This window comes from Odontesthes bonariensis, chromosome 12 (assembly GCF_027942865.1).
Source record: "Odontesthes bonariensis isolate fOdoBon6 chromosome 12, fOdoBon6.hap1, whole genome shotgun sequence".
Classification (NCBI taxonomy): Eukaryota; Metazoa; Chordata; class Actinopteri; order Atheriniformes; family Atherinopsidae; genus Odontesthes; species Odontesthes bonariensis.
In genome coordinates, this window is record NC_134517.1 from 37,733,533 (window position 1) to 37,756,863 (window position 23,331).

At 43.1% G+C, this 23,331-nt stretch overlaps 1 protein-coding gene across 5 annotated transcripts in view; it reads left to right on the forward strand.

Moving 5' to 3' along the window:
• Nucleotides 1-1,128: 1,128 nt before the first annotated feature.
• kalrna (kalirin RhoGEF kinase a) overlaps nt 1,129-23,331 on the forward strand; it is a 253,945-nt gene continuing 231,742 nt past the window's right edge. For 3 of the 5 annotated variants that reach the window (XM_075480384.1, XM_075480386.1, XM_075480383.1), the window contains exon 1: nt 1,130-1,415. In XM_075480384.1, coding sequence (XP_075336499.1) covers nt 1,349-1,415 — 67 coding nt within the window. In that variant the 5' untranslated portion in view covers nt 1,130-1,348. Of the gene's footprint in view, nt 1,416-23,331 lie in introns of all 5 variants that reach the window. The other 2 variants (XM_075480381.1, XM_075480382.1) reach the window with 1 other exon arrangement.

The following is a 23,331-nucleotide window of genomic DNA, read 5'->3' on the forward strand; positions in this document are numbered from 1 at the left end:
GTAGTATGCAGTATGTAGTATGCAGTATGTAGTATGTAGTAAGTAGTATGTAGTATGCAGTATGTAGTATGCAGTATGTAGTATGCAGTATGTAGTATGTAGTATGTAGTATGCAGTATGTAGTATGTAGTATGCAGTATGTAGTATGCAGTATGTAGTATGCAGTATGTAGTATGCAGTATGCAGTATGTAGTATGCAGTATGTAGTATGTAGTAAGTAGTATGTAGTATGCAGTATGTAGTATGCAGTATGTAGTATGCAGTATGTAGTATGTAGTATGTAGTATGTAGTATGCAGTATGTAGTATGTAGTATGCAGTATGTAGTATGCAGTATGTAGTATGCAGTATGCAGTATGTAGTATGCAGTATGCAGTATGCAGTAAGTAGTATGTAGTATGCAGTATGTAGTATGCAGTATGTAGTATGCAGTATGCAGTATGTAGTATGTAGTATGCAGTATGTAGTATGCAGTATGTAGTATGCAGTATGCAGTATGTAGTATGTAGTATGTAGTATGCAGTATGCAGTATGTAGTATGTAGTATGCAGTATGCAGTATGTAGTATGCAGTATGTAGTATGCAGTATGCAGTATGTAGTATGCAGTATGCAGTATGTAGTATGCAGTATGTAGTATGCAGTATGTAGTATGCAGTAGGCAGTTTCGAACTCAGCCAGAGAAACACAAATTAATGACAACAATGATGTCACATGTACATGGAGAGGTGCATCATGGGAGCTCCCCCAGCAGGCTGGGCCTATAGCAGCAGAACTATGGGATGTTTCAGGGACGAGATAGAAGGTGGACAGTATTTTAGACGGTTGCTATCTCCATGTTCGCCACTAGATGTCGCTAACTGCCACAAGCGGTGAGTTTAAAGCCAAAACAACAGCTGGGAGACACCAAACTGGAGCCTGTAGTTCTGGAGCATCCCTGTGTTACATTGTGATTATTATTTTAAGCCACTAAAACATGTCTGAATATCCACTTTATAGCAACAAAATGAAACATTTGGATCGGATGTGTCTGCAGTGAGGCAGACGGCTGATGGTTGCCAATAAAGGTCAGAGGATTGAATTGGGAGCGACAGAGAGTCGGAGGGAGGGGAGGCGCAGGGGGAGGGAGGGAGGCAGAGACCCTGGCGGCCGGCAGCGGAGGAGGAGGTTGGACCGGGAACAATAGAGAGAAGCGAAGCCAGCCCCGAAACGGCCAGCAAACCGAGAGGGCGACGCGGAGAAAGAAGCCCACGGAGGCGGATGGAGGCAGAGGCGCGCACACGGCGGACATGTGAGGACTAAGCGGCCGGCGCGCTCTTTCTTTCTGGATTTTACTGAACCGGATTCCGGCATGAACCCCGCAGAAGCGGCCGAGGAGGCGCCCAGCGACCCCGACACTGATGCCTTCTTCAAAACAGGTAGGAAGAGCCACACAATGAGGGGTGGTGGGGGGGGGGGGGGGGTTCAGCCAGGGGCGCCCGGAGAGGCGGCCGGGAGCCGGGGAACATGGAGCAGGAAGGCGGCGGATCCGCTCCGGGCACCCGGCAGGGAGGAGGCACAATTCCGCTGAAAATAACACCCACACTGCGGTGTGTGGGGCTCTTACACCGGGGTTAGGCTTTCTGTGTGTGTGTGCGTGCGCGTGCGCGTGCATGGGCGTGCGTGCGTCCTGATGCTGATGGGCTCCACAAAAGGAGGAATAGTGGAGGAGTGACGTGAAACCAGCAGCTGGAGGTCTGTCTGAGCGCGTGGAGGTGATGGGAGGCTGATCAATCAATCAATCAATCAATCAATCAATCAATCAACCAATCAGTCAGGCTGATCGGGCAGCTGAGCTGCTTACTGGGGCTAACACCCGGAGGAACAAGCCGCCACCAGATGCTGGGGGGGGGCTGCTCTGCAATGGCTGACACAGATCAGTCAATTAGCAGAGCAGCATCAGCAGCCATTGTGGGATCCATTTAACTGATTGACCCGCTGATCAATCACTAATGCTGAGTCCTCTCTGGTTCCAGCAGGTTGCTTTTTAAAGGGACATCTGGTTCTTCTACATGTGATGGATGATCAGCAGAAGTAACGATCAGATTCATTTCTTTATGTTTCATATAAAAACAGGAAGCAGCTGATTCACTGAAACATGTTCCAACATGAACATAAACCCAGAATCTGAGGCAGAACCAGAGTTAGTTCAGTTCTGAGCAGCTTTAAAGTGAATATCTGCTCTGAGCTACTTTCTCCTCCAGCACAGCCTGAACCCTCTCAGACGAGCTTTCTGTCCTTTCTTTAAGGAGTCTTCAGGAATAGTTCTCCAGGCTTCTTGAAGGACATCCCAAAGCTCTTCTTTGGATGTGGGCTGCCTTTTGTTCCGTTCTCTGCCAACATGATCCCACACTGCTTCAGTAATGCTGAGCTCCGGGCTCTGGGGAGGATTCATCCCTCCATCAGACCTGCTGCCACTGATTTTCAGCCCACTTCTTGTGTCCTTTGGCACAGCTCAGCCTTTTCTCCCCGTTTCCCTTCCTTAAGAACGGCTTCCTGACAGCCACCCTTCCATGGAGCCCATTTCTGATCAGGCTTCTTGACAGCCACCCTTCCATGGAGCCCATTTCTGATCAGGCTTCCTGACAGCCACCCTTCCATGGAGCCCATTTCTGATCAGGCTTCTTGACAGCCACCCTTCCATGGAGCCCATTTCTGATCAGGCTTCTTGACAGCCACCCTTCCATGGAGCCCATTTCTGATGAGGCTTGGGCCAACAGCAGATGGATCAGCTGAAGGTCCAGATGCATCTCTCAGCTCCTGTGTCAGGTCTTTGCTGGATGTTTTCCTCTTTCTTAAGGACATCACTTTCAGATCCTGTTCATCTGCTGGAGATAGTTCTTTAGGCCTGACACTTCTTCTTCTGTCCTCCACTTGTCCAGTTTCCTCAAATGTTTTAAGGACACACTGCACACCATGCTGAGATATGCCAAGTTTTCAGCTAACAGCTCTTTGGGAATCACCTTGTTGCTGCAGAAATCCTGTTTTCTGTCTGTCACACTGTGTTATCTTTGCTGTTTTTCACACATGCAGCTAAAGAAATGGGAACAAATCTTAATTCCAGTCTAAAACCCACAAAGAGCTTCTAGATTATTCATTTCTGCTGGCATAAAACAGTTTAATCATTTCATTTATATTAATTGTTCCATAATTAGGCATTAGATTATATCTAATATTCCTTTTTTAAGCTTTAAATTGAATCTTATTTACTTTTTATTGATGTTGAATAACATATAATTCTTATTATTGTCTGTTTTTTTTTTCCTACTTTTCTACTTTTAGACGTGATAACATTCATTATTTTGGGATTAGAATTTTTTTTAAAACTGAATTTCTTATATTAATTTGACTCTTTTGGTAACTGGAAGCAGTTTTAAACGTAAATGTACAAAAAAGTTGAAACTATGAAGCTGTTTTTCACAGATGCAGCTAAAGAAATGGGAAGAAACGATGTGTCTCTGTGACAGGCTGCTGGGAACAAAGTGCCTAAAGATCCAGTTTAAAATGTGGACACAACACTGGTTCATCCCTTGAGTTAGGAGCCTTTTTCCTGCCTGAATGGTTCACAGCTCAGAGTTAAGTGGCTTAACAGAGAGAAATCAGGTGTTTAAACAGAACTGTAGTGATGAAGAACCTGGAGTAAACTGTGGTAGCTGCTGATCAGTGACTCTGTTTTCATGGAAGTGTTTCTGGTTTATTAAGAAGAATTCAGGTTTATGTTGGTATGCAGCAGTGCTGGAGGGCGACACACCCTCAGTCTGAATAATCCGCTTCATATGAACAGGCCTGCCAAGACTGTTTATTAAAGCAAACACAAACTGTCTGAGAGACACTGGGAGCGCCGAGCCTCCAGCTCAGGCTCAGGCTCCGGCTCCGGCTCCGGCTCAGGCTCAGGCTCTGGCTCAGGCTCCGGCTCCGGCTCCGGCTCCGGCTCCGGCTCCGGCTCAGGCTCAGGCTCTGGCTCAGGCTCCGGCTCCGGCTCCGGCTCCGGCTCCGGCTCCGGCTCCGGCTCAGGCTCAGGCTCCGGCTCCGGCTCAGGCTCCGGCTCCGGCTCCGGCTCAGGCTCCGGCTCAGGCTCAGGCTCCGGCTCAGGCTCCGGCTCAGGCTCCGGCTCAGGCTCCGGCTCAGGCTCAGGCTCAGGCTCCGGCTCAGGCTCCGGCTCCGGCTCCGGCTCCGGCTCAGGCTCCGGCTCAGGCTCAGGCTCAGGCTCCGGCTCAGGCTCAGGCTCAGGCTCAGGCTAAGGCTAAGGCTTCAGCTCAGGCTCAGGCTCAGGCTCAGGCTCAGGCTCAGGCTAAGGCTCCGGCTCCGGCTCCGGCTCCGGCTCAGGCTCAGGCTTCAGCTCCGGCTCCGGCTCCGGCTCAGGCTCAGGCTCAGGCTAAGGCTTCAGCTCAGGCTCAGGCTCAGGCTCAGGCTCAGGCTCAGGCTCAGGCTCAGGCTCCGGCTCAGGCTCAGGCTAAGGCTCCGGCTCAGGCTCAGGCTCAGGCTAAGGCTTCAGCTCAGGCTCAGGCTCAGGCTCAGGCTCAGGCTCCGGCTCAGGCTCAGGCTAAGGCTCCGGCTCCGGCTCCGGCTCCGGCTCCGGCTCCGGCTCAGGCTCAGGCTCAGGCTCAGGCTCCGGCTCAGGCTCGGGCTAAGGCTCCGGCTGAGGTGGCGTTCTCCTCACAGTCCCTGACATACGAGGTGACTGTCAGCTGGAGTGTTTCCCACAGATGGATGTGGAAATCCGCCTGCTGACTCATCATGTAAACAGTGACGCGCTGGGCTGAGAAACTTCTGCACACTGACCTCTCGGTTTACACATGATTCAGAACCTCTTTTAAAGCACAGAGCAGCCCGGAGTGAGTTCTGTCTCCCAAACGTCGGCCTGCAGGAGGAGCTGCTCACAGAAGCTGCAGGGCGACCAGGATAAGAAACGCTTCTGGGAGTCAGACGGCCAGCAGGAGTCTGCTCTGCTGCCCTGGATTCGTTCACCTTCTTCCAAAAATAGATGCGCCTGTTTTATGGTGTTCGGACTAAAAGCAGCAGAGGCTCATGGGAGATGTAGGACGGCGGCAGAAGAAAATGTGTCTTTTATAAAACTTTTCTTTCATGTCAGACGGTATGAAGGCAGGATAATTATTCAGGATAATTATTCAGGATATATCATGTTCTGGCTCATCAACATTTCTGTTTTTAACTTAAACCAGAATAAAAGACAAAGGCGTCACTCTGAATGAGCCCAGAAGAAGCCACCTTTTCATGGGCTGGTTGTTTCTGAGCTGGTTGTATCTGAGCTGGTTGTTTCTGAGCTGGTTGTATCTGAGCTGGTTGTATCTGAGCTGGTTGTATCTGAGCTGGTTGTATCTGAGCTGGTTGTTTCTGAGCTGGTTGTATCTGAGCTGGTTGTATCTGAGCTGGTTGTATCTGAGCTGGTTGTTTCTGAGCTGGTTGTATCTGAGCTGGTTGTTTCTGAACTGGTTGTTTCTGAGCTGGTTGTTTCTGAGCTGGTTGTATCTGAGCTGGTTGTATCTGAGCTGGTTGTTTCTGAGCTGGTTGTTTCTGAGCTGGTTGTTTCTGAGCTGGTTGTATCTGAGCTGGTTGTATCTGAGCTGGTTGTATCTGAGCTGGTTGTTTCTGAGCTGGTTGTTTCTGAATTGGTTGTTTCTGGGCTGGTTGTATCTGAGCTGGTTGTATCTGAGCTGGTTGTATCTGGGCTGGTTGTTTCTGAGCTGGTTGTTTCTGAGCTGGTTGTATCTGAGCTGGTTGTATCTGAGCTGGTTGTTTCTGAGCTGGTTGTTTCTGAGCTGGTTGTTTCTGAGCTGGTTGTATCTGGGCTGGTTGTATCTGGGCTGGTTGTATCTGAGCTGGTTGTTTCTGAATTGGTTGTTTCTGAATTGGTTGTTTCTGAATTAGTTGTTTCTGAATTGGTTGTTTCTGAGCTGGTTGTTTGTTTCTGAGCTGGTTGTATCTGAGCTGGTTGTTTCTGAATTGGTTGTATCTGAGCTGGTTGTTTCTGAGCTGGTTGTATCTGAGCTGGTTGTTTCTGAGCTGGTTGTTTCTGAGCTGGTTGTTTCTGAGCTGGTTGTTTCTGAGCTGGTTGTTTGTTTCTGAGCTGGTTGTATCTGAGCTGGTTATTTGTTTCTGAGCTGGTTGTATCTGAGCTGGTTGTTTCTGAGCTGGTTGTTTCTGAGCTGGTTGTATCTGAGCTGGTTGTATCTGAGCTGGTTGTTTCTGAGCTGGTTGTTTCTGAGCTGGTTGTTTCTGAACTGGTTGTTTCTGAGCTGGTTGTATCTGAGCTGGTTGTTTCTGAGCTGGTTGTATCTGAGCTGGTTGTATCTGAGCTGGTTGTATCTGAGCTGGTTGTTTCTGAGCTGGTTGTTTCTGAGCTGGTTGTTTCTGAGCTGGTTGTATCTGAGCTGGTTGTTTCTGAGCTGGTTGTTTCTGAGCTGGTTGTTTCTGAATTGGTTGTTTCTGAGCTGGTTGTTTCTGAGCTGGTTGTTTCTGAACTGGTTGTATCTGAGCTGGTTGTATCTGAGCTGGTTGTATCTGAGCTGGTTGTTTCTGAGCTGGTTGTATCTGAGCTGGTTGTTTCTGAACTGGTTGTTTCTGAATTGGTTGTTTCTGAACTGGTTGTATCTGAGCTGGTTGTTTCTGAACTGGTTGTTTCTGAGCTGGTTGTATCTGAGCTGGTTGTTTCTGAACTGGTTGTATCTGAATTGGTTGTTTCTGAATTGGTTGTTTCTGAATTGGTTGTTTCTGAATTGGTTGTTTCTGAGCTGGTTGTATCTGAGCTGGTTGTTTCTGAGCTGGTTGTTTCTGAATTGGTTGTTTCTGAATTGGTTGTTTCTGAATTGGTTGTTTCTGAATTGGTTGTTTCTGAATTGGTTGTTTCTGAGCTGTTTGTTTCTGAGCTGGTTGTATCTGAGCTGGTTGTTTCTGAATTGGTTGTATCTGAGCTGGTTGTTTCTGAGCTGGTTGTATCTGAGCTGGTTGTATCTGAGCTGGTTGTTTCTGAACTGGTTGTTTCTGAGCTGGTTGTTTCTGAGCTGGTTGTTTCTGAACTGGTTGTTTCTGAGCTGGTTGTTTCTGAGCTGGTTGTTTCTGAACTGGTTGTTTCTGAGCTGGTTGTTTCTGAGCTGGTTGTTTCTGAACTGGTTGTTTCTGAGCTGGTTGTTTCTGAATTGGTTGTTTCTGAATTGGTTGTTTCTGAACTGGTTGTTTCTGAGCTGGTTGTTTCTGAGCTGGTTGTTTCTGAACTGGTTGTATCTGAGCTGGTTGTATCTGAGCTGGTTGTATCTGGGCTGGTTGTTTCTGAGCTGGTTGTTTCTGAGCTGGTTGTATCTGAGCTGGTTGTATCTGAGCTGGTTGTTTCTGAGCTGGTTGTTTCTGAACTGGTTGTTTCTGGGCTGGTTGTATCTGAGCTGGTTGTATCTGGGCTGGTTGTTTCTGAATTGGTTGTTTCTGAATTGGTTGTTTCTGAATTGGTTGTTTCTGAATTGGTTGTTTCTGAGCTGGTTGTTTCTGAATTGGTTGTTTCTGAATTGGTTGTTTCTGAGCTGGTTGTTTCTGAATTGGTTGTTTCTGAATTGGTTGTTTCTGGGCTGGTTGTATCTGAGCTGGTTGTATCTGGGCTGGTTGTTTCTGAATTGGTTGTTTCTGAATTGGTTGTTTCTGAATTGGTTGTTTCTGAATTGGTTGTTTCTGAGCTGGTTGTTTCTGAATTGGTTGTTTCTGAATTGGTTGTTTCTGAATTGGTTGTTTCTGAATTGGTTGTTTCTGAATTGGTTGTATCTGAGCTGGTTGTATCTGAGCTGGTTGTTTCTGAGCTGGTTGTTTCTGAGCTGGTTGTTTCTGAGCTGGTTGTTTCTGAACTGGTTGTTTCTGAATTGGTTGTATCTGAGCTGGTTGTATCTGAGCTGGTTGTTTCTGAGCTGGTTGTTTCTGAGCTGGTTGTATCTGAGCTGGTTGTTTCTGAACTGGTTGTTTCTGAATTGGTTGTATCTGAGCTGGTTGTATCTGAGCTGGTTGTTTCTGAGCCGGTTGTATCTGAGCTGGTTGTTTCTGAGCTGGTTGTTTCTGAGCTGGTTGTATCTGAACTGGTTGTATCTGAGCTGGTTGTTTCTGAGCTGGTTGTTTCTGAATTGGTTGTATCTGAGCTGGTTGTATCTGAGCTGGTTGTATCTGAGCTGGTTGTTTCTGAGCTGGTTGTTTCTGAACTGGTTGTTTCTGAATTGGTTGTATCTGAGCTGGTTGTATCTGAGCTGGTTGTTTCTGAGCCGGTTGTATCTGAGCTGGTTGTATCTGAGCTGGTTGTTTCTGAGCTGGTTGTTTCTGAGCTGGTTGTTTCTGAGCTGGTTGTTTCTGAGCTGGTTGTATCTGAACTGGTTGTATCTGAGCTGGTTGTTTCTGAGCTGGTTGTTTCTGAACTGGTTGTATCTGAGCTGGTTGTTTCTGAACTGGTTGTTTCTGAGCTGGTTGTTTCTGAGCTGGTTGTTTCTGAACTGGTTGTTTCTGAGCTGGTTGTTTCTGAATTGGTTGTTTCTGAATTGGTTGTTTCTGAATTGGTTGTTTCTGAACTGGTTGTTTCTGAGCTGGTTGTTTCTGAATTGGTTGTTTCTGAATTGGTTGTTTCTGAATTGGTTGTTTCTGAATTGGTTGTTTCTGAGCTGGTTGTATCTGAGCTGGTTGTTTCTGAACTGGTTGTTTCTGAATTGGTTGTTTCTGAATTGGTTGTTTCTGAATTGGTTGTTTCTGAATTGGTTGTTTCTGAGCTGGTTGTATCTGAGCTGGTTGTTTCTGAACTGGTTGTTTCTGAATTGGTTGTTTCTGAATTGGTTGTTTCTGAGCTGGTTGTATCTGAGCTGGTTGTTTCTGAGCTGGTTGTTTCTGAATTGGTTGTTTCTGAGCTGGTTGTATCTGAACTGGTTGTTTCTGAGCTGGTTGTTTCTGAGCTGGTTGTATCTGAGCTGGTTGTATCTGAGCTGGTTGTATCTGAGCTGGTTGTATCTGAGCTGGTTGTATCTGAGTTGGTTGTTTCTGAGCTGGTTGTTTCTGAGCTGGTTGTATCTGAGCTGGTTGTTTCTGAGCTGGTTGTTTCTGAGCTGGTTGTTTCTGAGCTGGTTGTATCTGAGCTGGTTGTTTCTGAGCTGGTTGTTTCTGAGCTGGTTGTTTCTGAGCTGGTTGTATCTGAGCTGGTTGTTTCTGAGCTGGTTGTTTCTGAGCTGGTTGTATCTGAGCTGGTTGTTTCTGAGCTGGTTGTTTCTGAATTGGTTGTTTCTGAATTGGTTGTTTCTGAGCTGGTTGTATCTGAGCTGGTTGTATCTGAGCTGGTTGTTTCTGAGCTGGTTGTATCTGAGCTGGTTGTATCTGAGCTGGTTGTTTCTGAATTGGTTGTTTCTGAGCTGGTTGTATCTGAGCTGGTTGTATCTGAGCTGGTTGTTTCTGAATTGGTTGTTTCTGAGCTGGTTGTATCTGAGCTGGTTGTTTCTGAGCTGGTTGTTTCTGAGCTGGTTGTATCTGAGCTGGTTGTATCTGAGCTGGTTGTATCTGAGCTGGTTGTATCTGAGCTGGTTGTTTCTGAATTGGTTGTTTCTGAGCTGGTTGTATCTGAGCTGGTTGTATCTGAGCTGGTTGTATCTGAGCTGGTTGTATCTGAGCTGGTTGTATCTGAGCTGGTTGTATCTGAGCTGGTTGTTTCTGAATTGGTTGTTTCTGAATTGGTTGTTTCTGAGCTGGTTGTATCTGAGCTGGTTGTATCTGAGCTGGTTGTTTCTGAATTGGTTGTTTCTGAGCTGGTTGTATCTGAGCTGGTTGTTTCTGAATTGGTTGTTTCTGAGCTGGTTGTATCTGAGCTGGTTGTATCTGAGCTGGTTGTATCTGAGCTGGTTGTATCTGAGCTGGTTGTTTCTGAATTGGTTGTTTCTGAATTGGTTGTTTCTGAGCTGGTTGTATCTGAGCTGGTTGTATCTGAGCTGGTTGTATCTGAGCTGGTTGTTTCTGAGCTGGTTGTTTCTGAGCTGGTTGTTTCTGAATTGGTTGTTTCTGAATTGGTTGTTTCTGAGCTGGTTGTATCTGAGCTGGTTGTATCTGAGCTGGTTGTATCTGAGCTGGTTGTTTCTGAATTGGTTGTTTCTGAATTGGTTGTTTCTGAGCTGGTTGTATCTGAGCTGGTTGTATCTGAGCTGGTTGTATCTGAGCTGGTTGTATCTGAGCTGGTTGTTTCTGAATTGGTTGTTTCTGAGCTGGTTGTATCTGAGCTGGTTGTATCTGAGCTGGTTGTTTCTGAATTGGTTGTTTCTGAATTGGTTGTTTCTGAATTGGTTGTATCTGAGCTGGTTGTATCTGAGCTGGTTGTATCTGAGCTGGTTGTATCTGAGCTGGTTGTATCTGAGCTGGTTGTTTCTGAATTGGTTGTTTCTGAATTGGTTGTTTCTGAGCTGGTTGTATCTGAGCTGGTTGTATCTGAGCTGGTTGTATCTGAGCTGGTTGTATCTGAGCTGGTTGTATCTGAACTGGTTGTTTCTGAATTGGTTGTTTCTGAATTGGTTGTTTCTGAATTGGTTGTTTCTGAGCTGGTTGTATCTGAGCTGGTTGTATCTGAGCTGGTTGTTTCTGAGCTGGTTGTTTCTGAGCTGGTTGTTTCTGAGCTGGTTGTTTCTGAGCTGGTTGTATCTGAGCTGGTTGTATCTGAGCTGGTTGTTTCTGAATTGGTTGTTTCTGAGCTGGTTGTATCTGAGCTGGTTGTATCTGAGCTGGTTGTTTCTGAATTGGTTGTTTCTGAATTGGTTGTATCTGAGCTGGTTGTATCTGAGCTGGTTGTATCTGAATTGGTTGTTTCTGAGCTGGTTGTTTCTGAATTGGTTGTTTCTGAATTGGTTGTTTCTGAGCTGGTTGTATCTGAGCTGGTTGTTTTTGAGCTGGTTGTATCTGAGCTGGTTGTTTCTGAACTGGTTGTATCTGAGCTGGTTGTTTCTGAGCTGGTTGTTTTTGAGCTGGTTGTATCTGAGCTGGTTGTTTCTGAGCTGGTTGTATCTGAGCTGGTTGTTTCTGAGCTGGTTGTATCTGAGCTGGTTGTATCTGAGCTGGTTGTATCTGAGCTGGTTGTTTCTGAATTGGTTGTTTCTGAATTGGTTGTTTCTGAGCTGGTTGTATCTGAGCTGGTTGTATCTGAGCTGGTTGTATCTGAGCTGGTTGTATCTGAGCTGGTTGTTTCTGAATTGGTTGTTTCTGAATTGGTTGTTTCTGAATTGGTTGTTTCTGAGCTGGTTGTATCTGAGCTGGTTGTATCTGAGCTGGTTGTTTCTGAACTGGTTGTTTCTGAGCTGGTTGTATCTGAGCTGGTTGTTTCTGAACTGGTTGTATCTGAGCTGGTTGTATCTGAGCTGGTTGTATCTGAGCTGGTTGTTTCTGAACTGGTTGTATCTGAGCTGGTTGTTTTTGAGCTGGTTGTATCTGAGCTGGTTGTTTCTGAACTGGTTGTATCTGAGCTGGTTGTTTCTGAGCTGGTTGTTTTTGAGCTGGTTGTATCTGAGCTGGTTGTTTCTGAGCTGGTTGTATCTGAGCTGGTTGTTTCTGAGCTGGTTGTATCTGAGCTGGTTGTATCTGAGCTGGTTGTATCTGAGCTGGTTGTTTCTGAATTGGTTGTTTCTGAATTGGTTGTTTCTGAGCTGGTTGTATCTGAGCTGGTTGTATCTGAGCTGGTTGTATCTGAGCTGGTTGTATCTGAGCTGGTTGTTTCTGAATTGGTTGTTTCTGAATTGGTTGTTTCTGAATTGGTTGTTTCTGAGCTGGTTGTATCTGAGCTGGTTGTATCTGAGCTGGTTGTTTCTGAACTGGTTGTATCTGAGCTGGTTGTATCTGAGCTGGTTGTTTCTGAACTGGTTGTATCTGAGCTGGTTGTTTCTGAATTGGTTGTTTCTGAGCTGGTTGTATCTGAGCTGGTTGTTTCTGAACTGGTTGTTTCTGAATTGGTTGTTTCTGAATTGGTTGTATCTGAGCTGGTTGTTTCTGAGCTGGTTGTATCTGAGCTGGTTGTTTCTGAATTGGTTGTTTCTGAGCTGGTTGTATCTGAGCTGGTTGTTTCTGAACTGGTTGTTTCTGAATTGGTTGTTTCTGAATTGGTTGTATCTGAGCTGGTTGTTTCTGAATTGGTTGTTTCTGAATTGGTTGTTTCTGAGCTGGTTGTATCTGAGCTGGTTGTTTCTGAGCTGGTTGTTTCTGAGCTGGTTGTTTCTGAATTGGTTGTTTCTGAATTGGTTGTTTCTGAGCTGGTTGTATCTGAGCTGGTTGTTTCTGAGCTGGTTGTATCTGAGCTGGTTGTATCTGAGCTGGTTGTTTCTGAGCTGGTTGTTTCTGAGCTGGTTGTATCTGAATTGGTTGTTTCTGAACTGGTTGTATCTGAGCTGGTTGTATCTGAGCTGGTTGTTTCTGAGCTGGTTGTTTCTGAGCTGGTTGTATCTGAGCTGGTTGTTTCTGAACTGGTTGTATCTGAGCTGGTTGTATCTGAGCTGGTTGTTTCTGAGCTGGTTGTATCTGAGCTGGTTGTATCTGAGCTGGTTGTATCTGAGCTGGTTGTTTCTGAGCTGGTTGTATCTGAGCTGGTTGTATCTGAGCTGGTTGTTTCTGAGCTGGTTGTTTCTGAGCTGGTTGTATCTGAATTGGTTGTTTCTGAACTGGTTGTATCTGAGCTGGTTGTATCTGAGCTGGTTGTTTCTGAGCTGGTTGTATCTGAGCTGGTTGTATCTGAGCTGGTTGTTTCTGAATTGGTTGTTTCTGAATTGGTTGTATCTGAGCTGGTTGTATCTGAGCTGGTTGTATCTGAGCTGGTTGTATCTGAGCTGGTTGTTTCTGAATTGGTTGTTTCTGAGCTGGTTGTATCTGAGCTGGTTGTTTCTGAATTGGTTGTTTCTGAACTGGTTGTATCTGAGCTGGTTGTATCTGAGCTGGTTGTATCTGAGCTGGTTGTTTCTGAGCTGGTTGTTTCTGAACTGGTTGTATCTGAGCTGGTTGTATCTGAGCTGGTTGTATCTGAGCTGGTTGTATCTGAGCTGGTTGTATCTGAGCTGGTTGTTTCTGAGCTGGTTGTATCTGAGCTGGTTGTTTCTGAGCTGGTTGTATCTGAGCTGGTTGTTTCTGAGCTGGTTGTATCTGAGCTGGTTGTTTCTGAGCTGGTTGTATCTGAGCTGGTTGTTTCTGAGCTGGTTGTTTCTGAATTGGTTGTTTCTGAGCTGGTTGTATCTGAGCTGGTTGTTTCTGAATTGGTTGTTTCTGAATTGGTTGTATCTGAGCTGGTTGTATCTGAGCTGGTTGTATCTGAGCTGGTTGTATCTGAGCTGGTTGTTTCTGAATTGGTTGTTTCTGAGCTGGTTGTATCTGAGCTGGTTGTTTCTGAATTGGTTGTTTCTGAGCTGGTTGTATCTGAGCTGGTTGTATCTGAGCTGGTTGTTTCTGAGCTGGTTGTTTCTGAATTGGTTGTTTCTGAGCTGGTTGTATCTGAGCTGGTTGTTTCTGAATTGGTTGTTTCTGAGCTGGTTGTATCTGAGCTGGTTGTATCTGAGCTGGTTGTATCTGAGCTGGTTGTATCTGAGCTGGTTGTTTCTGAGCTGGTTGTTTCTGAGCTGGTTGTATCTGAGCTGGTTGTATCTGAGCTGGTTGTTTCTGAGCTGGTTGTATCTGAGCTGGTTGTATCTGAACTGGTTGTTTCTGAGCTGGTTGTTTCTGAGCTGGTTGTTTCTGAACTGGTTGTATCTGAGCTGGTTGTTTCTGAACTGGTTGTTTCTGAGCTGGTTGTTTCTGAGCTGGTTGTATCTGAACTGGTTGTTTCTGAACTGGTTGTATCTGAACTGGTTGTTTCTGAATTGGTTGTATCTGAGCTGGTTGTTTCTGAGCTGGTTGTTTCTGAGCTGGTTGTTTCTGAGCTGGTTGTTTCTGAACTGGTTGTATCTGAACTGGTTGTTTCTGAACTGGTTGTATCTGAACTGGTTGTTTCTGAGCTGGTTGTTTCTGAGCTGGTTGTATCTGAGCTGGTTGTTTCTGAGCTGGTTGTTTCTGAGCTGGTTGTATCTGAGCTGGTTGTATCTGAACTGGTTGTTTCTGAGCTGGTTGTTTCTGAGCTGGTTGTATCTGAGCTGGTTGTATCTGAGCTGGTTGTTTTTGAGCTGGTTGTTTCTGAGCTGGTTGTTTCTGAGCTGGTTGTATCTGAGCTGGTTGTATCTGAACTGGTTGTATCTGAGCTGGTTGTTTCTGAGCTGGTTGTTTCTGAACTGGTTGTTTCTGAGCTGGTTGTTTCTGAGCTGGTTGTTTCTGAGCTGGTTGTTTCTGAGCTGGTTGTATCTGAACTGGTTGTTTCTGAGCTGGTTGTTTCTGAGCTGGTTGTATCTGGGCTGGTTGTTTCTGAGCTGGTTGTATCTGAGCTGGTTGTATCTGAGCTGGTTGTTTCTGAGCTGGTTGTTTCTGAGCTGGTTGTATCTGAGCTGGTTGTATCTGAGCTGGTTGTTTCTGAGCTGGTTGTTTCTGAGCTGGTTGTTTCTGAACTGGTTGTTTCTGAACTGGTTGTTTTTCTTCTGGTTTGTTGTATCGCAGCAGGCTGTCGTGTCCTGAAGGCTCGATGCTGAAGGCAAACTGGCTCTTTTACAGGAGTTTTCACTTTGTCTTTCTTTTATTCTCTGACTGATAAATCGAACAGTTTTAAGGTTCGTCTGGAACCAGATGAGTATTGGAGCTGCTCTCAGACTTTGGTCTGTGGTTTCCCTCCACTCGCTTTCCACCTTAATGAGCACTGGTTCAGCTGTAACAGCTCTGCCTCTTTCTGATCCAACACTGAATCTGCTGCTGGGTTTTCCTCAGATAAGAAGCAGGATTTGATTAAAAACTGGGACCCTTATCGTGTCTGAGGGTCCTTTAACCTGTCATATACCCGTATATACACAGCTTCTGTCTGAGAGGACTCCATACGTATCCAGATGAATGGCTGATAGAGTTCCTGAGTTTTATTTAACACAGACATTTATCTTCCATTTGAAGTCATTTCTATAACTGTGGCTTTTATTTATTCCCTAAAAGTCCATAAAATCCCAGTATCACAGGAGCAAGTTGACCTTCTTTACGTTGATCAGCAGTCTGACTCACATTTGGATGAACAAAGTTATTCTTTATTCTCATCATATGAAACTCAGTTAAAATATAAATATAAAAACATGTTAGAAGTGAATATAAATGAACAGCTCTGATAGAAGCTATTTTTAGTCTTTAACAGTTCAGACCAGGGTGTGTGATGTTTCCTCTTCAGTCCGTCGTAAACGGATCAGGGAGTTCATCCCGAACACGCCTTCATGGAGGCGATGGCGTCCTGAGGAACAGTGAAATAGTCTCCTTGGTGTCTGACTGATGCATGTAGCATGTGACCACTCCTTCTCAATAAATCAGACAGTAGATGCCGTGATGACCTTTGACCTCTCTGAGACTGGTCCCGCGCTCCTTCACTCTTTGATGGAGCAGATTTAACATCGACGATGAAAGCTATTTAATACAACATTTTAAGTCAAATGTTTGTTGTTGGATATTAAAAACGACCCAAAAACGATCCAAGAACTCTGGAAAAGTTTAGAATTTCGAACCTTAAAGTAGCGAACAAAGGTTAATTTCTGCCTGAAGAGAAACATTTCCAGTTATTTAATGTGAAAATCTGTTGAATGCTTCAGGCAGCCTGTCGGATACGCCGCTCCAGTCGTTTCAAAGGCTTCACGAACCCGAAGGAAAACATGAATTCTGTGTCTGAAAGAGGTGAAAAAGATCAGCACCGCGGTCCTTAAACTCTCACAGGAGGATGTTGCTCGGTGCTAATCACAGGATTATAAATAGGATCCTAAATTATCAGACGGAAACAGGAAGTGCATTCATAGCTCCAGCAATCAGAGCGTATTTATCAGACGGCCGACGCCAGCTGTCTGTCAGAAGCAGAGTTCCTCCTCTGAACAGCTGAAGCTGGCGTGAAACGGAGGATGTGCAGCAGCTCCTCACAGGTGCATGCTGGGAGATTCACCTTCACCCCCGGCTGCTGCTGTTTAAACACGGCGGCTTTAAAAAAGGCGGCTGAACGGAGCACTCGCTTTGTGCATGAGCACGTAATTAGAGCTCATTTTCTCAGCTAATCTGTTGAAAGCCGTGAGTAATATCTGTTGCCATGGGGATCTCTGCTGAAGACAAAAGGTGGCTGAGTTTTCTCTCCTGGAAATCTCAGATATCACCGCGGCGACCGCATCAGTCGGGCTCCTCATAACTGGATTCAGTTTCAGGATTTATCTGCATTTATGTCTCCTCTGCAGTCGGAAAATATCAGTTCATGCAGAAGGTTTCTGTCTGAGTGTTTGGTTCAGAAGAAGCAGATCCTCTGGTCAGTAAGGGTTTAGCACCTGAACCAGAACCTGAACCGAAACCAGGGCTGCAGCAGGTGGCTGTTTCTGCTTAATTAGATCAGAAATATGTTTCCAATAAAAACTGTTTAAAAGAGATAATGCAACAAATTTAAGTTTTGAACAGAATGTCAATAAAAAGCGGGGAAGTTCTGGTGACATTTCAACAGAAATTAGAAACTTTGTCTAACACAAGAGAGAAAATACGGGACAGAAATGAAAGTGTCTCTATATTCCAGCCCAAGCCTTAGCTTCCTTCTGTTCTCTGCTAACTTCTTTCTGTTCTCTGCTAGCTTCTTTCCGTTCTCTGCTAGCTTCCTTCTGTTCTCTGCTAGCTTCCTTCTGTTCTCTGCTAGCTTCTTTCCGTTCTCTGCTAGCTTCCTTCTGTTCTCTGCTAGCTTCCTTCTGTTCTCTGCTAGCTTCTTTCTGTTCTCTGCTAGCTTCTTTCTGTTCTCTGCTAGCTTCTTTCTGTTCTCTGCTAGCTTCTTTCTGTTCTCTGCTAGCTTCTTTCTGTTCTCTGCTAGCTTCCTTCTGTTCTCTGCTAGCTTCTTTCTGTTCTCTGCTAGCTTCTTTCTGTTCTCTGCTAGCTTCTTTCCGTTCTCTGCTAGCTTCTTTCCGTTCTCTGCTAGCTTCTTTCCGTTCTCTGCTAGCTTCCTTCTGTTCTCTGCTAGCTTCCTTCTGTTCTCTGCTAGCTTCTTTCTGTTCTCTGCTAGCTTCCTTCTGTTCTCTGCTAGCTTCTTTCTGTTCTCTGATAGCTTATATCCGTTCTCTGATAGCTTCCTTCTGTTCTCTGCTAGCGTCCTTCTCAGCTAACAAGCTAATGATTTCCATTAAAATGCTAACATGAAAGGTTCCCTTGTTTGTTCCGCTCAGTGGACTTGATATGTGAACTGGCAAATAATGTTCATTGAGGATTTTATGTAATTGACTTACTCGAGGAATCATTTCAGGCCTAATGTCAACAGTGTAGGGATCTGTTGTCCTGATCCTCACTTCTTATCCTGTTGTACAACTCTTCATGGAGGATTCTATGTTTGTCCACCAACATGGACATGTTTAGAGTCTATAACAGCACAGCAAACAGGTTGTAATGATCCAAAAAGAGTGTTGAATCACAGTTCATCAACAGTTGAACATGTTCCAACCTTTGCTCTTTGATGAAAGGTGACAGGCCATGCACCTGTGGAGGCTGCGCATGAGAAAAGGTCGATGGAAACGTCCATCAACCTGTAAAGAAAATCTCTTTATTTTAAAGCACAAAATATGTAGCAGAAAGTGCTTTAAATCAGAATATAAAATCAGCAGAGATGGAGCAAAACATCCAGGAAATAATAAGTTAAAGACACGATGAACAGGAAGAACAGACGAAACAACAACAGTTCAAAAGGAAAAGAGTTTAAAATCTAAAAATAGATCAAATAAAGAGCTGGTAGAGCTAAGGTTAAGAGATAAGATGCAGTAAATAAGGCCCTCAGGGTCCATGGACCAGAACCACAGCAGCTTTATCATGTTTTAGTTCTGATCTTAACCCGGAAACACAGGAAGTAAGAGCAGAAATGTTCAAATGTGATGTTATCCACTCCGTTCTGTCATCAGAACCAGGCCTGCCCAGAACCAGGCCTGCTCAGAACCAGGCCTGCCCAGAACCAGGCCTGCCCAGAACCAAGCCTGCCCAGAACCAAGCCTGCCCAGAACCAGGCCTGCCCAGAACCAGGCCTGCCCAGAACCAAGCCTGCCCAGAACCAAGCCTGCCCAGAACCAGGCCTGCCCAGAACCAGGCCTGCCCAGAACCAGGCCTGCCCAGAACCAAGCCTCAGTTAACCGTTAACGGTGCAGCCAGCCGGGTCAGCAGCTTCCTGTGACTGAATGACTGGATTTTAAATGCATAAACTGTCTGAAGTGGATCGGTTAGCAGGGCAGAACCAGCGCCCGGATCAGGTCCATCAGATGGATTAAAGGTTTAAACTGACCGCTGAGGTCCCAGATGTGTTGGACACTGTGAGAATGCCCAACCTGGAGGTTGTGTGTGTGCACGTTGGTCTGAGATGAATGTCCTGTATTCCCCTCAGGATTCCCCTGGTTCGCTGTGTTTTTCCTCCAGATTAACCTGAACTACAGACTGTGGGAGGAGAGCTGCACTCTTCCGTGTGTGTTTGTGCTGCTGCTGAATGTCATTTAAAAGCTGAATTCCCTCCAGGAATCAGTGTGTTTGTGGTGTCTGCAGAGGGATTAAAGCTAATGATGAAGCCTCAGGCCTCCTGAGATAACACTGTGGCTAACGCTGTGGCTAACGCTGTGGCTAACGCTGTGGCTAACGCTGTGGATAACGCTGTGGATAACGCTGTGGATAACGCTGTGGCTAACTCTGTGGCTAACTCTGTGGCTAACTCTGTGGCTAACTCTGTGGCTAACTCTGTGGCCAAAGTTAAAGCATGCTATAACTAAGTTCTGATGCTTTAACTAAGTTCTGATGCTTTAACTAAGTTCTGCTGCTATAACTAAGTTCTGCTGCTATAACTAAGTTCTGCTGCTATAACTAAGTTCTGATGCTTTAACTAAGTTCTGATGCTTTAACTAAGTTCTGATGCTATAACTAAGTTCTGATGCTATAACTAAGTTCTGATGCTATAACTAAGTTCTGATGCTTTAACTAAGTTCTGCTGCTTTAACTAAGTTCTGCTGCTATAACTAAGTTCTGCTGCTTTAACTAAGTTCTGATGCTTTAACTAAGTTCTGATGCTATAACTAAGTTCTGATGCTATAACTAAGTTCTGATGCTTTAACTAAGTTCTGCTGCTTTAACTAAGTTCTGATGCTATAACTAAGTTCTGCTGCTTTAACTAAGTTCTGATGCTATAACTAAGTTCTGATGCTATAACTAAGTTCTGATGCTATAACTAAGTTCTGATGCTTTAACTAAGTTCTGATGCTTTAACTAAGTTCTGATGCTTTAACTAAGTTCTGCTGCTATAACTAAGTTCTGATACTATAACTAAGTTCTGATGCTTTAACTAAGTTCTGCTGCTATAACTAAGTTCTGCTGCTATAACTAAGTTCTGATGCTTTAACTAAGTTCTGATGCTTTAACTAAGTTCTGATGCTATAACTAAGTTCTGATGCTTTAACTAAGTTCTGATGCTATAACTAAGTTCTGATGCTATAACTAAGTTCTGCTGCTTTAACTAAGTTCTGCTGCTTTAACTAAGTTCTGATGCTATAACTAAGTTCTGCTGCTTTAACTAAGTTCTGCTGCTTTAACTAAGTTCTGCTGCTTTAACTAAGTTCTGATGCTATAACTAAGTTCTGATGCTTTAACTAAGTTCTGATGCTTTAACTAAGTTCTGCTGCTATAACTAAGTTCTGCTGCTATAACTAAGTTCTGCTGCTATAACTAAGTTCTGATGCTTTAACTAAGTTCTGATGCTTTAACTAAGTTCTGATGCTATAACTAAGTTCTGATGCTATAACTAAGTTCTGATGCTATAACTAAGTTCTGATGCTTTAACTAAGTTCTGCTGCTTTAACTAAGTTCTGCTGCTATAACTAAGTTCTGCTGCTTTAACTAAGTTCTGATGCTTTAACTAAGTTCTGATGCTATAACTAAGTTCTGATGCTATAACTAAGTTCTGATGCTTTAACTAAGTTCTGCTGCTTTAACTAAGTTCTGATGCTATAACTAAGTTCTGCTGCTTTAACTAAGTTCTGATGCTATAACTAAGTTCTGATGCTATAACTAAGTTCTGATGCTATAACTAAGTTCTGATGCTTTAACTAAGTTCTGATGCTTTAACTAAGTTCTGATGCTTTAACTAAGTTCTGCTGCTATAACTAAGTTCTGATACTATAACTAAGTTCTGATGCTTTAACTAAGTTCTGCTGCTATAACTAAGTTCTGCTGCTATAACTAAGTTCTGATGCTTTAACTAAGTTCTGATGCTTTAACTAAGTTCTGATGCTATAACTAAGTTCTGATGCTTTAACTAAGTTCTGATGCTATAACTAAGTTCTGATGCTATAACTAAGTTCTGCTGCTTTAACTAAGTTCTGCTGCTTTAACTAAGTTCTGATGCTATAACTAAGTTCTGCTGCTTTAACTAAGTTCTGCTGCTTTAACTAAGTTCTGCTGCTTTAACTAAGTTCTGATGCTATAACTAAGTTCTGATGCTTTAACTAAGTTCTGATGCTATAACTAAGTTCTGATGCTTTAACTAAGTTCTGCTGCTATAACTAAGTTCTGATGCTATAACTAAGTTCTGATGCTATAACTAAGTTCTGATGCTTTAACTAAGTTCTGATGCTTTAACTAAGTTCTGATGCTATAACTAAGTTCTGATGCTATAACTAAGTTCTGATGCTTTAACTAAGTTCTGATGCTATAACTAAGTTCTGATGCTATAACTAAGTTCTGATGCTTTAACTAAGTTCTGATGCTATAACTAAGTTCTGATGCTATAACTAAGTTCTGATGCTTTAACTAAGTTCTGATGCTATAACTAAGTTCTGATGCTATAACTAAGTTCTGATGCTTTAACTAAGTTCTGATGCTATAACTAAGTTCTGATGCTATAACTAAGTTCTGATGCTTTAACTAAGTTCTGATGCTATAACTAAGTTCTGATGCTATAACTAAGTTCTGATGCTTTAACTAAGTTCTGCTGCTTTAACTAAGTTCTGCTGCTATAACTAAGTTCTGATGCTTTAAATAAGTTCTGATGCTATAACTAAGTTCTGATGCTATAACTAAGTTCTGATGCTTTAACTAAGTTCTGATGCTTTAACTAAGTTCTGATGCTTTAACTAAGTTCTGATGCTATAACTAAGTTCTGATGCTATAACTAAGTTCTGATGCTTTAACTAAGTTCTGATGCTATAACTAAGTTCTGATGCTTTAACTAAGTTCTGATGCTATAACTAAGTTCTGATGCTATAACTAAGTTCTGATGCTTTAACTAAGTTCTGATGCTATAACTAAGTTCTGATGCTATAACTAAGTTCTGATGCTTTAACTAAGTTCTGATGCTATAACTAAGTTCTGATGCTTTAACTAAGTTCTGATGCTATAACTAAGTTCTGATGCTATAACTAAGTTCTGATGCTATAACTAAGTTCTGATGCTATAACTAAGTTCTGATGCTATAACTAAGTTCTGCTGCTATAACTACGTTCTGATGCTATAACTAAGTTCTGATGCTATAACTAAGTTCTGATGCTTTAACTAAGTTCTGATGCTTTAACTAAGTTCTGATGCTATAACTAAGTTCTGATGCTATAACTAAGTTCTGATGCTTTAACTAAGTTCTGATGCTATAACTAAGTTCTGGTGCTTTAACTAAGTTCTGATGCTTTAACTAAGTTCTGATGCTATAACTAAGTTCTGCTGCTTTAACTAAGTTCTGATGCTATAACTAAGTTCTGATGCTATAACTAAGTTCTGATGCTATAACTAAGTTCTGATGCTTTAACTAAGTTCTGATGCTATAACTAAGTTCTGATGCTATAACTAAGTTCTGATGCTTTAACTAAGTTCTGATGCTATAACTAAGTTCTGATGCTATAACTAAGTTCTGATGCTATAACTAAGTTCTGATGCTATAACTAAGTTCTGATGCTTTAACTAAGTTCTGATGCTTTAACTAAGTTCTGATGCTATAACTAAGTTCTGATGCTTTAACTAAGTTCTGATGCTATAACTAAGTTCTGATGCTATAACTAAGTTCTGATGCTTTAACTAAGTTCTGATGCTATAACTAAGTTCTGATGCTTTAACTAAGTTCTGATGCTATAACTAAGTTCTGATGCTATAACTAAGTTCTGATGCTATAACTAAGTTCTGATGCTTTAACTAAGTTCTGATGCTATAACTAAGTTCTGATGCTTTAACTAAGTTCTGATGCTATAACTAAGTTCTGATGCTTTAACTAAGTTCTGATGCTATAACTAAGTTCTGATGCTATAACTAAGTTCTGATGCTTTAACTAAGTTCTGATGCTTTAACTAAGTTCTGATGCTATAACTAAGTTCTGATGCTTTAACTAAGTTCTGATGCTATAACTAAGTTCTGATGCTATAACTAAGTTCTGATGCTATAACTAAGTTCTGCTGCTTTAACTAAGTTCTGCTGCTTTAACTAAGTTCTGCTGCTTTAACTAAGTTCTGATGCTATAACTAAGTTCTGATGCTTTAACTAAGTTCTGATGCTATAACTAAGTTCTGATGCTTTAACTAAGTTCTGATGCTATAACTAAGTTCTGCTGCTATAACTAAGTTCTGATGCTTTAACTAAGTTCTGATGCTTTAACTAAGTTCTGATGCTATAACTAAGTTCTGATGCTTTAACTAAGTTCTGATGCTATAACTAAGTTCTGATGCTATAACTAAGTTCTGATGCTATAACTAAGTTCTGATGCTATAACTAAGTTCTGCTGCTTTAACTAAGTTCTGCTGCTTTAACTAAGTTCTGCTGCTTTAACTAAGTTCTGATGCTATAACTAAGTTCTGATGCTTTAACTAAGTTCTGATGCTATAACTAAGTTCTGATGCTTTAACTAAGTTCTGCTGCTTTAACTAAGTTCTGATGCTATAACTAAGTTCTGATGCTATAACTAAGTTCTGATGCTATAACTAAGTTCTGATGCTTTAACTAAGTTCTGATGCTATAACTAAGTTCTGATGCTATAACTAAGTTCTGATGCTTTAACTAAGTTCTGATGCTATAACTAAGTTCTGATGCTATAACTAAGTTCTGATGCTATAACTAAGTTCTGATGCTTTAACTAAGTTCTGATGCTATAACTAAGTTCTGGTGCTATAACTAAGTTCTGATGCTATAACTAAGTTCTGATGCTATAACTAAGTTCTGATGCTATAACTAAGTTCTGATGCTTTAACTAAGTTCTGATGCTATAACTAA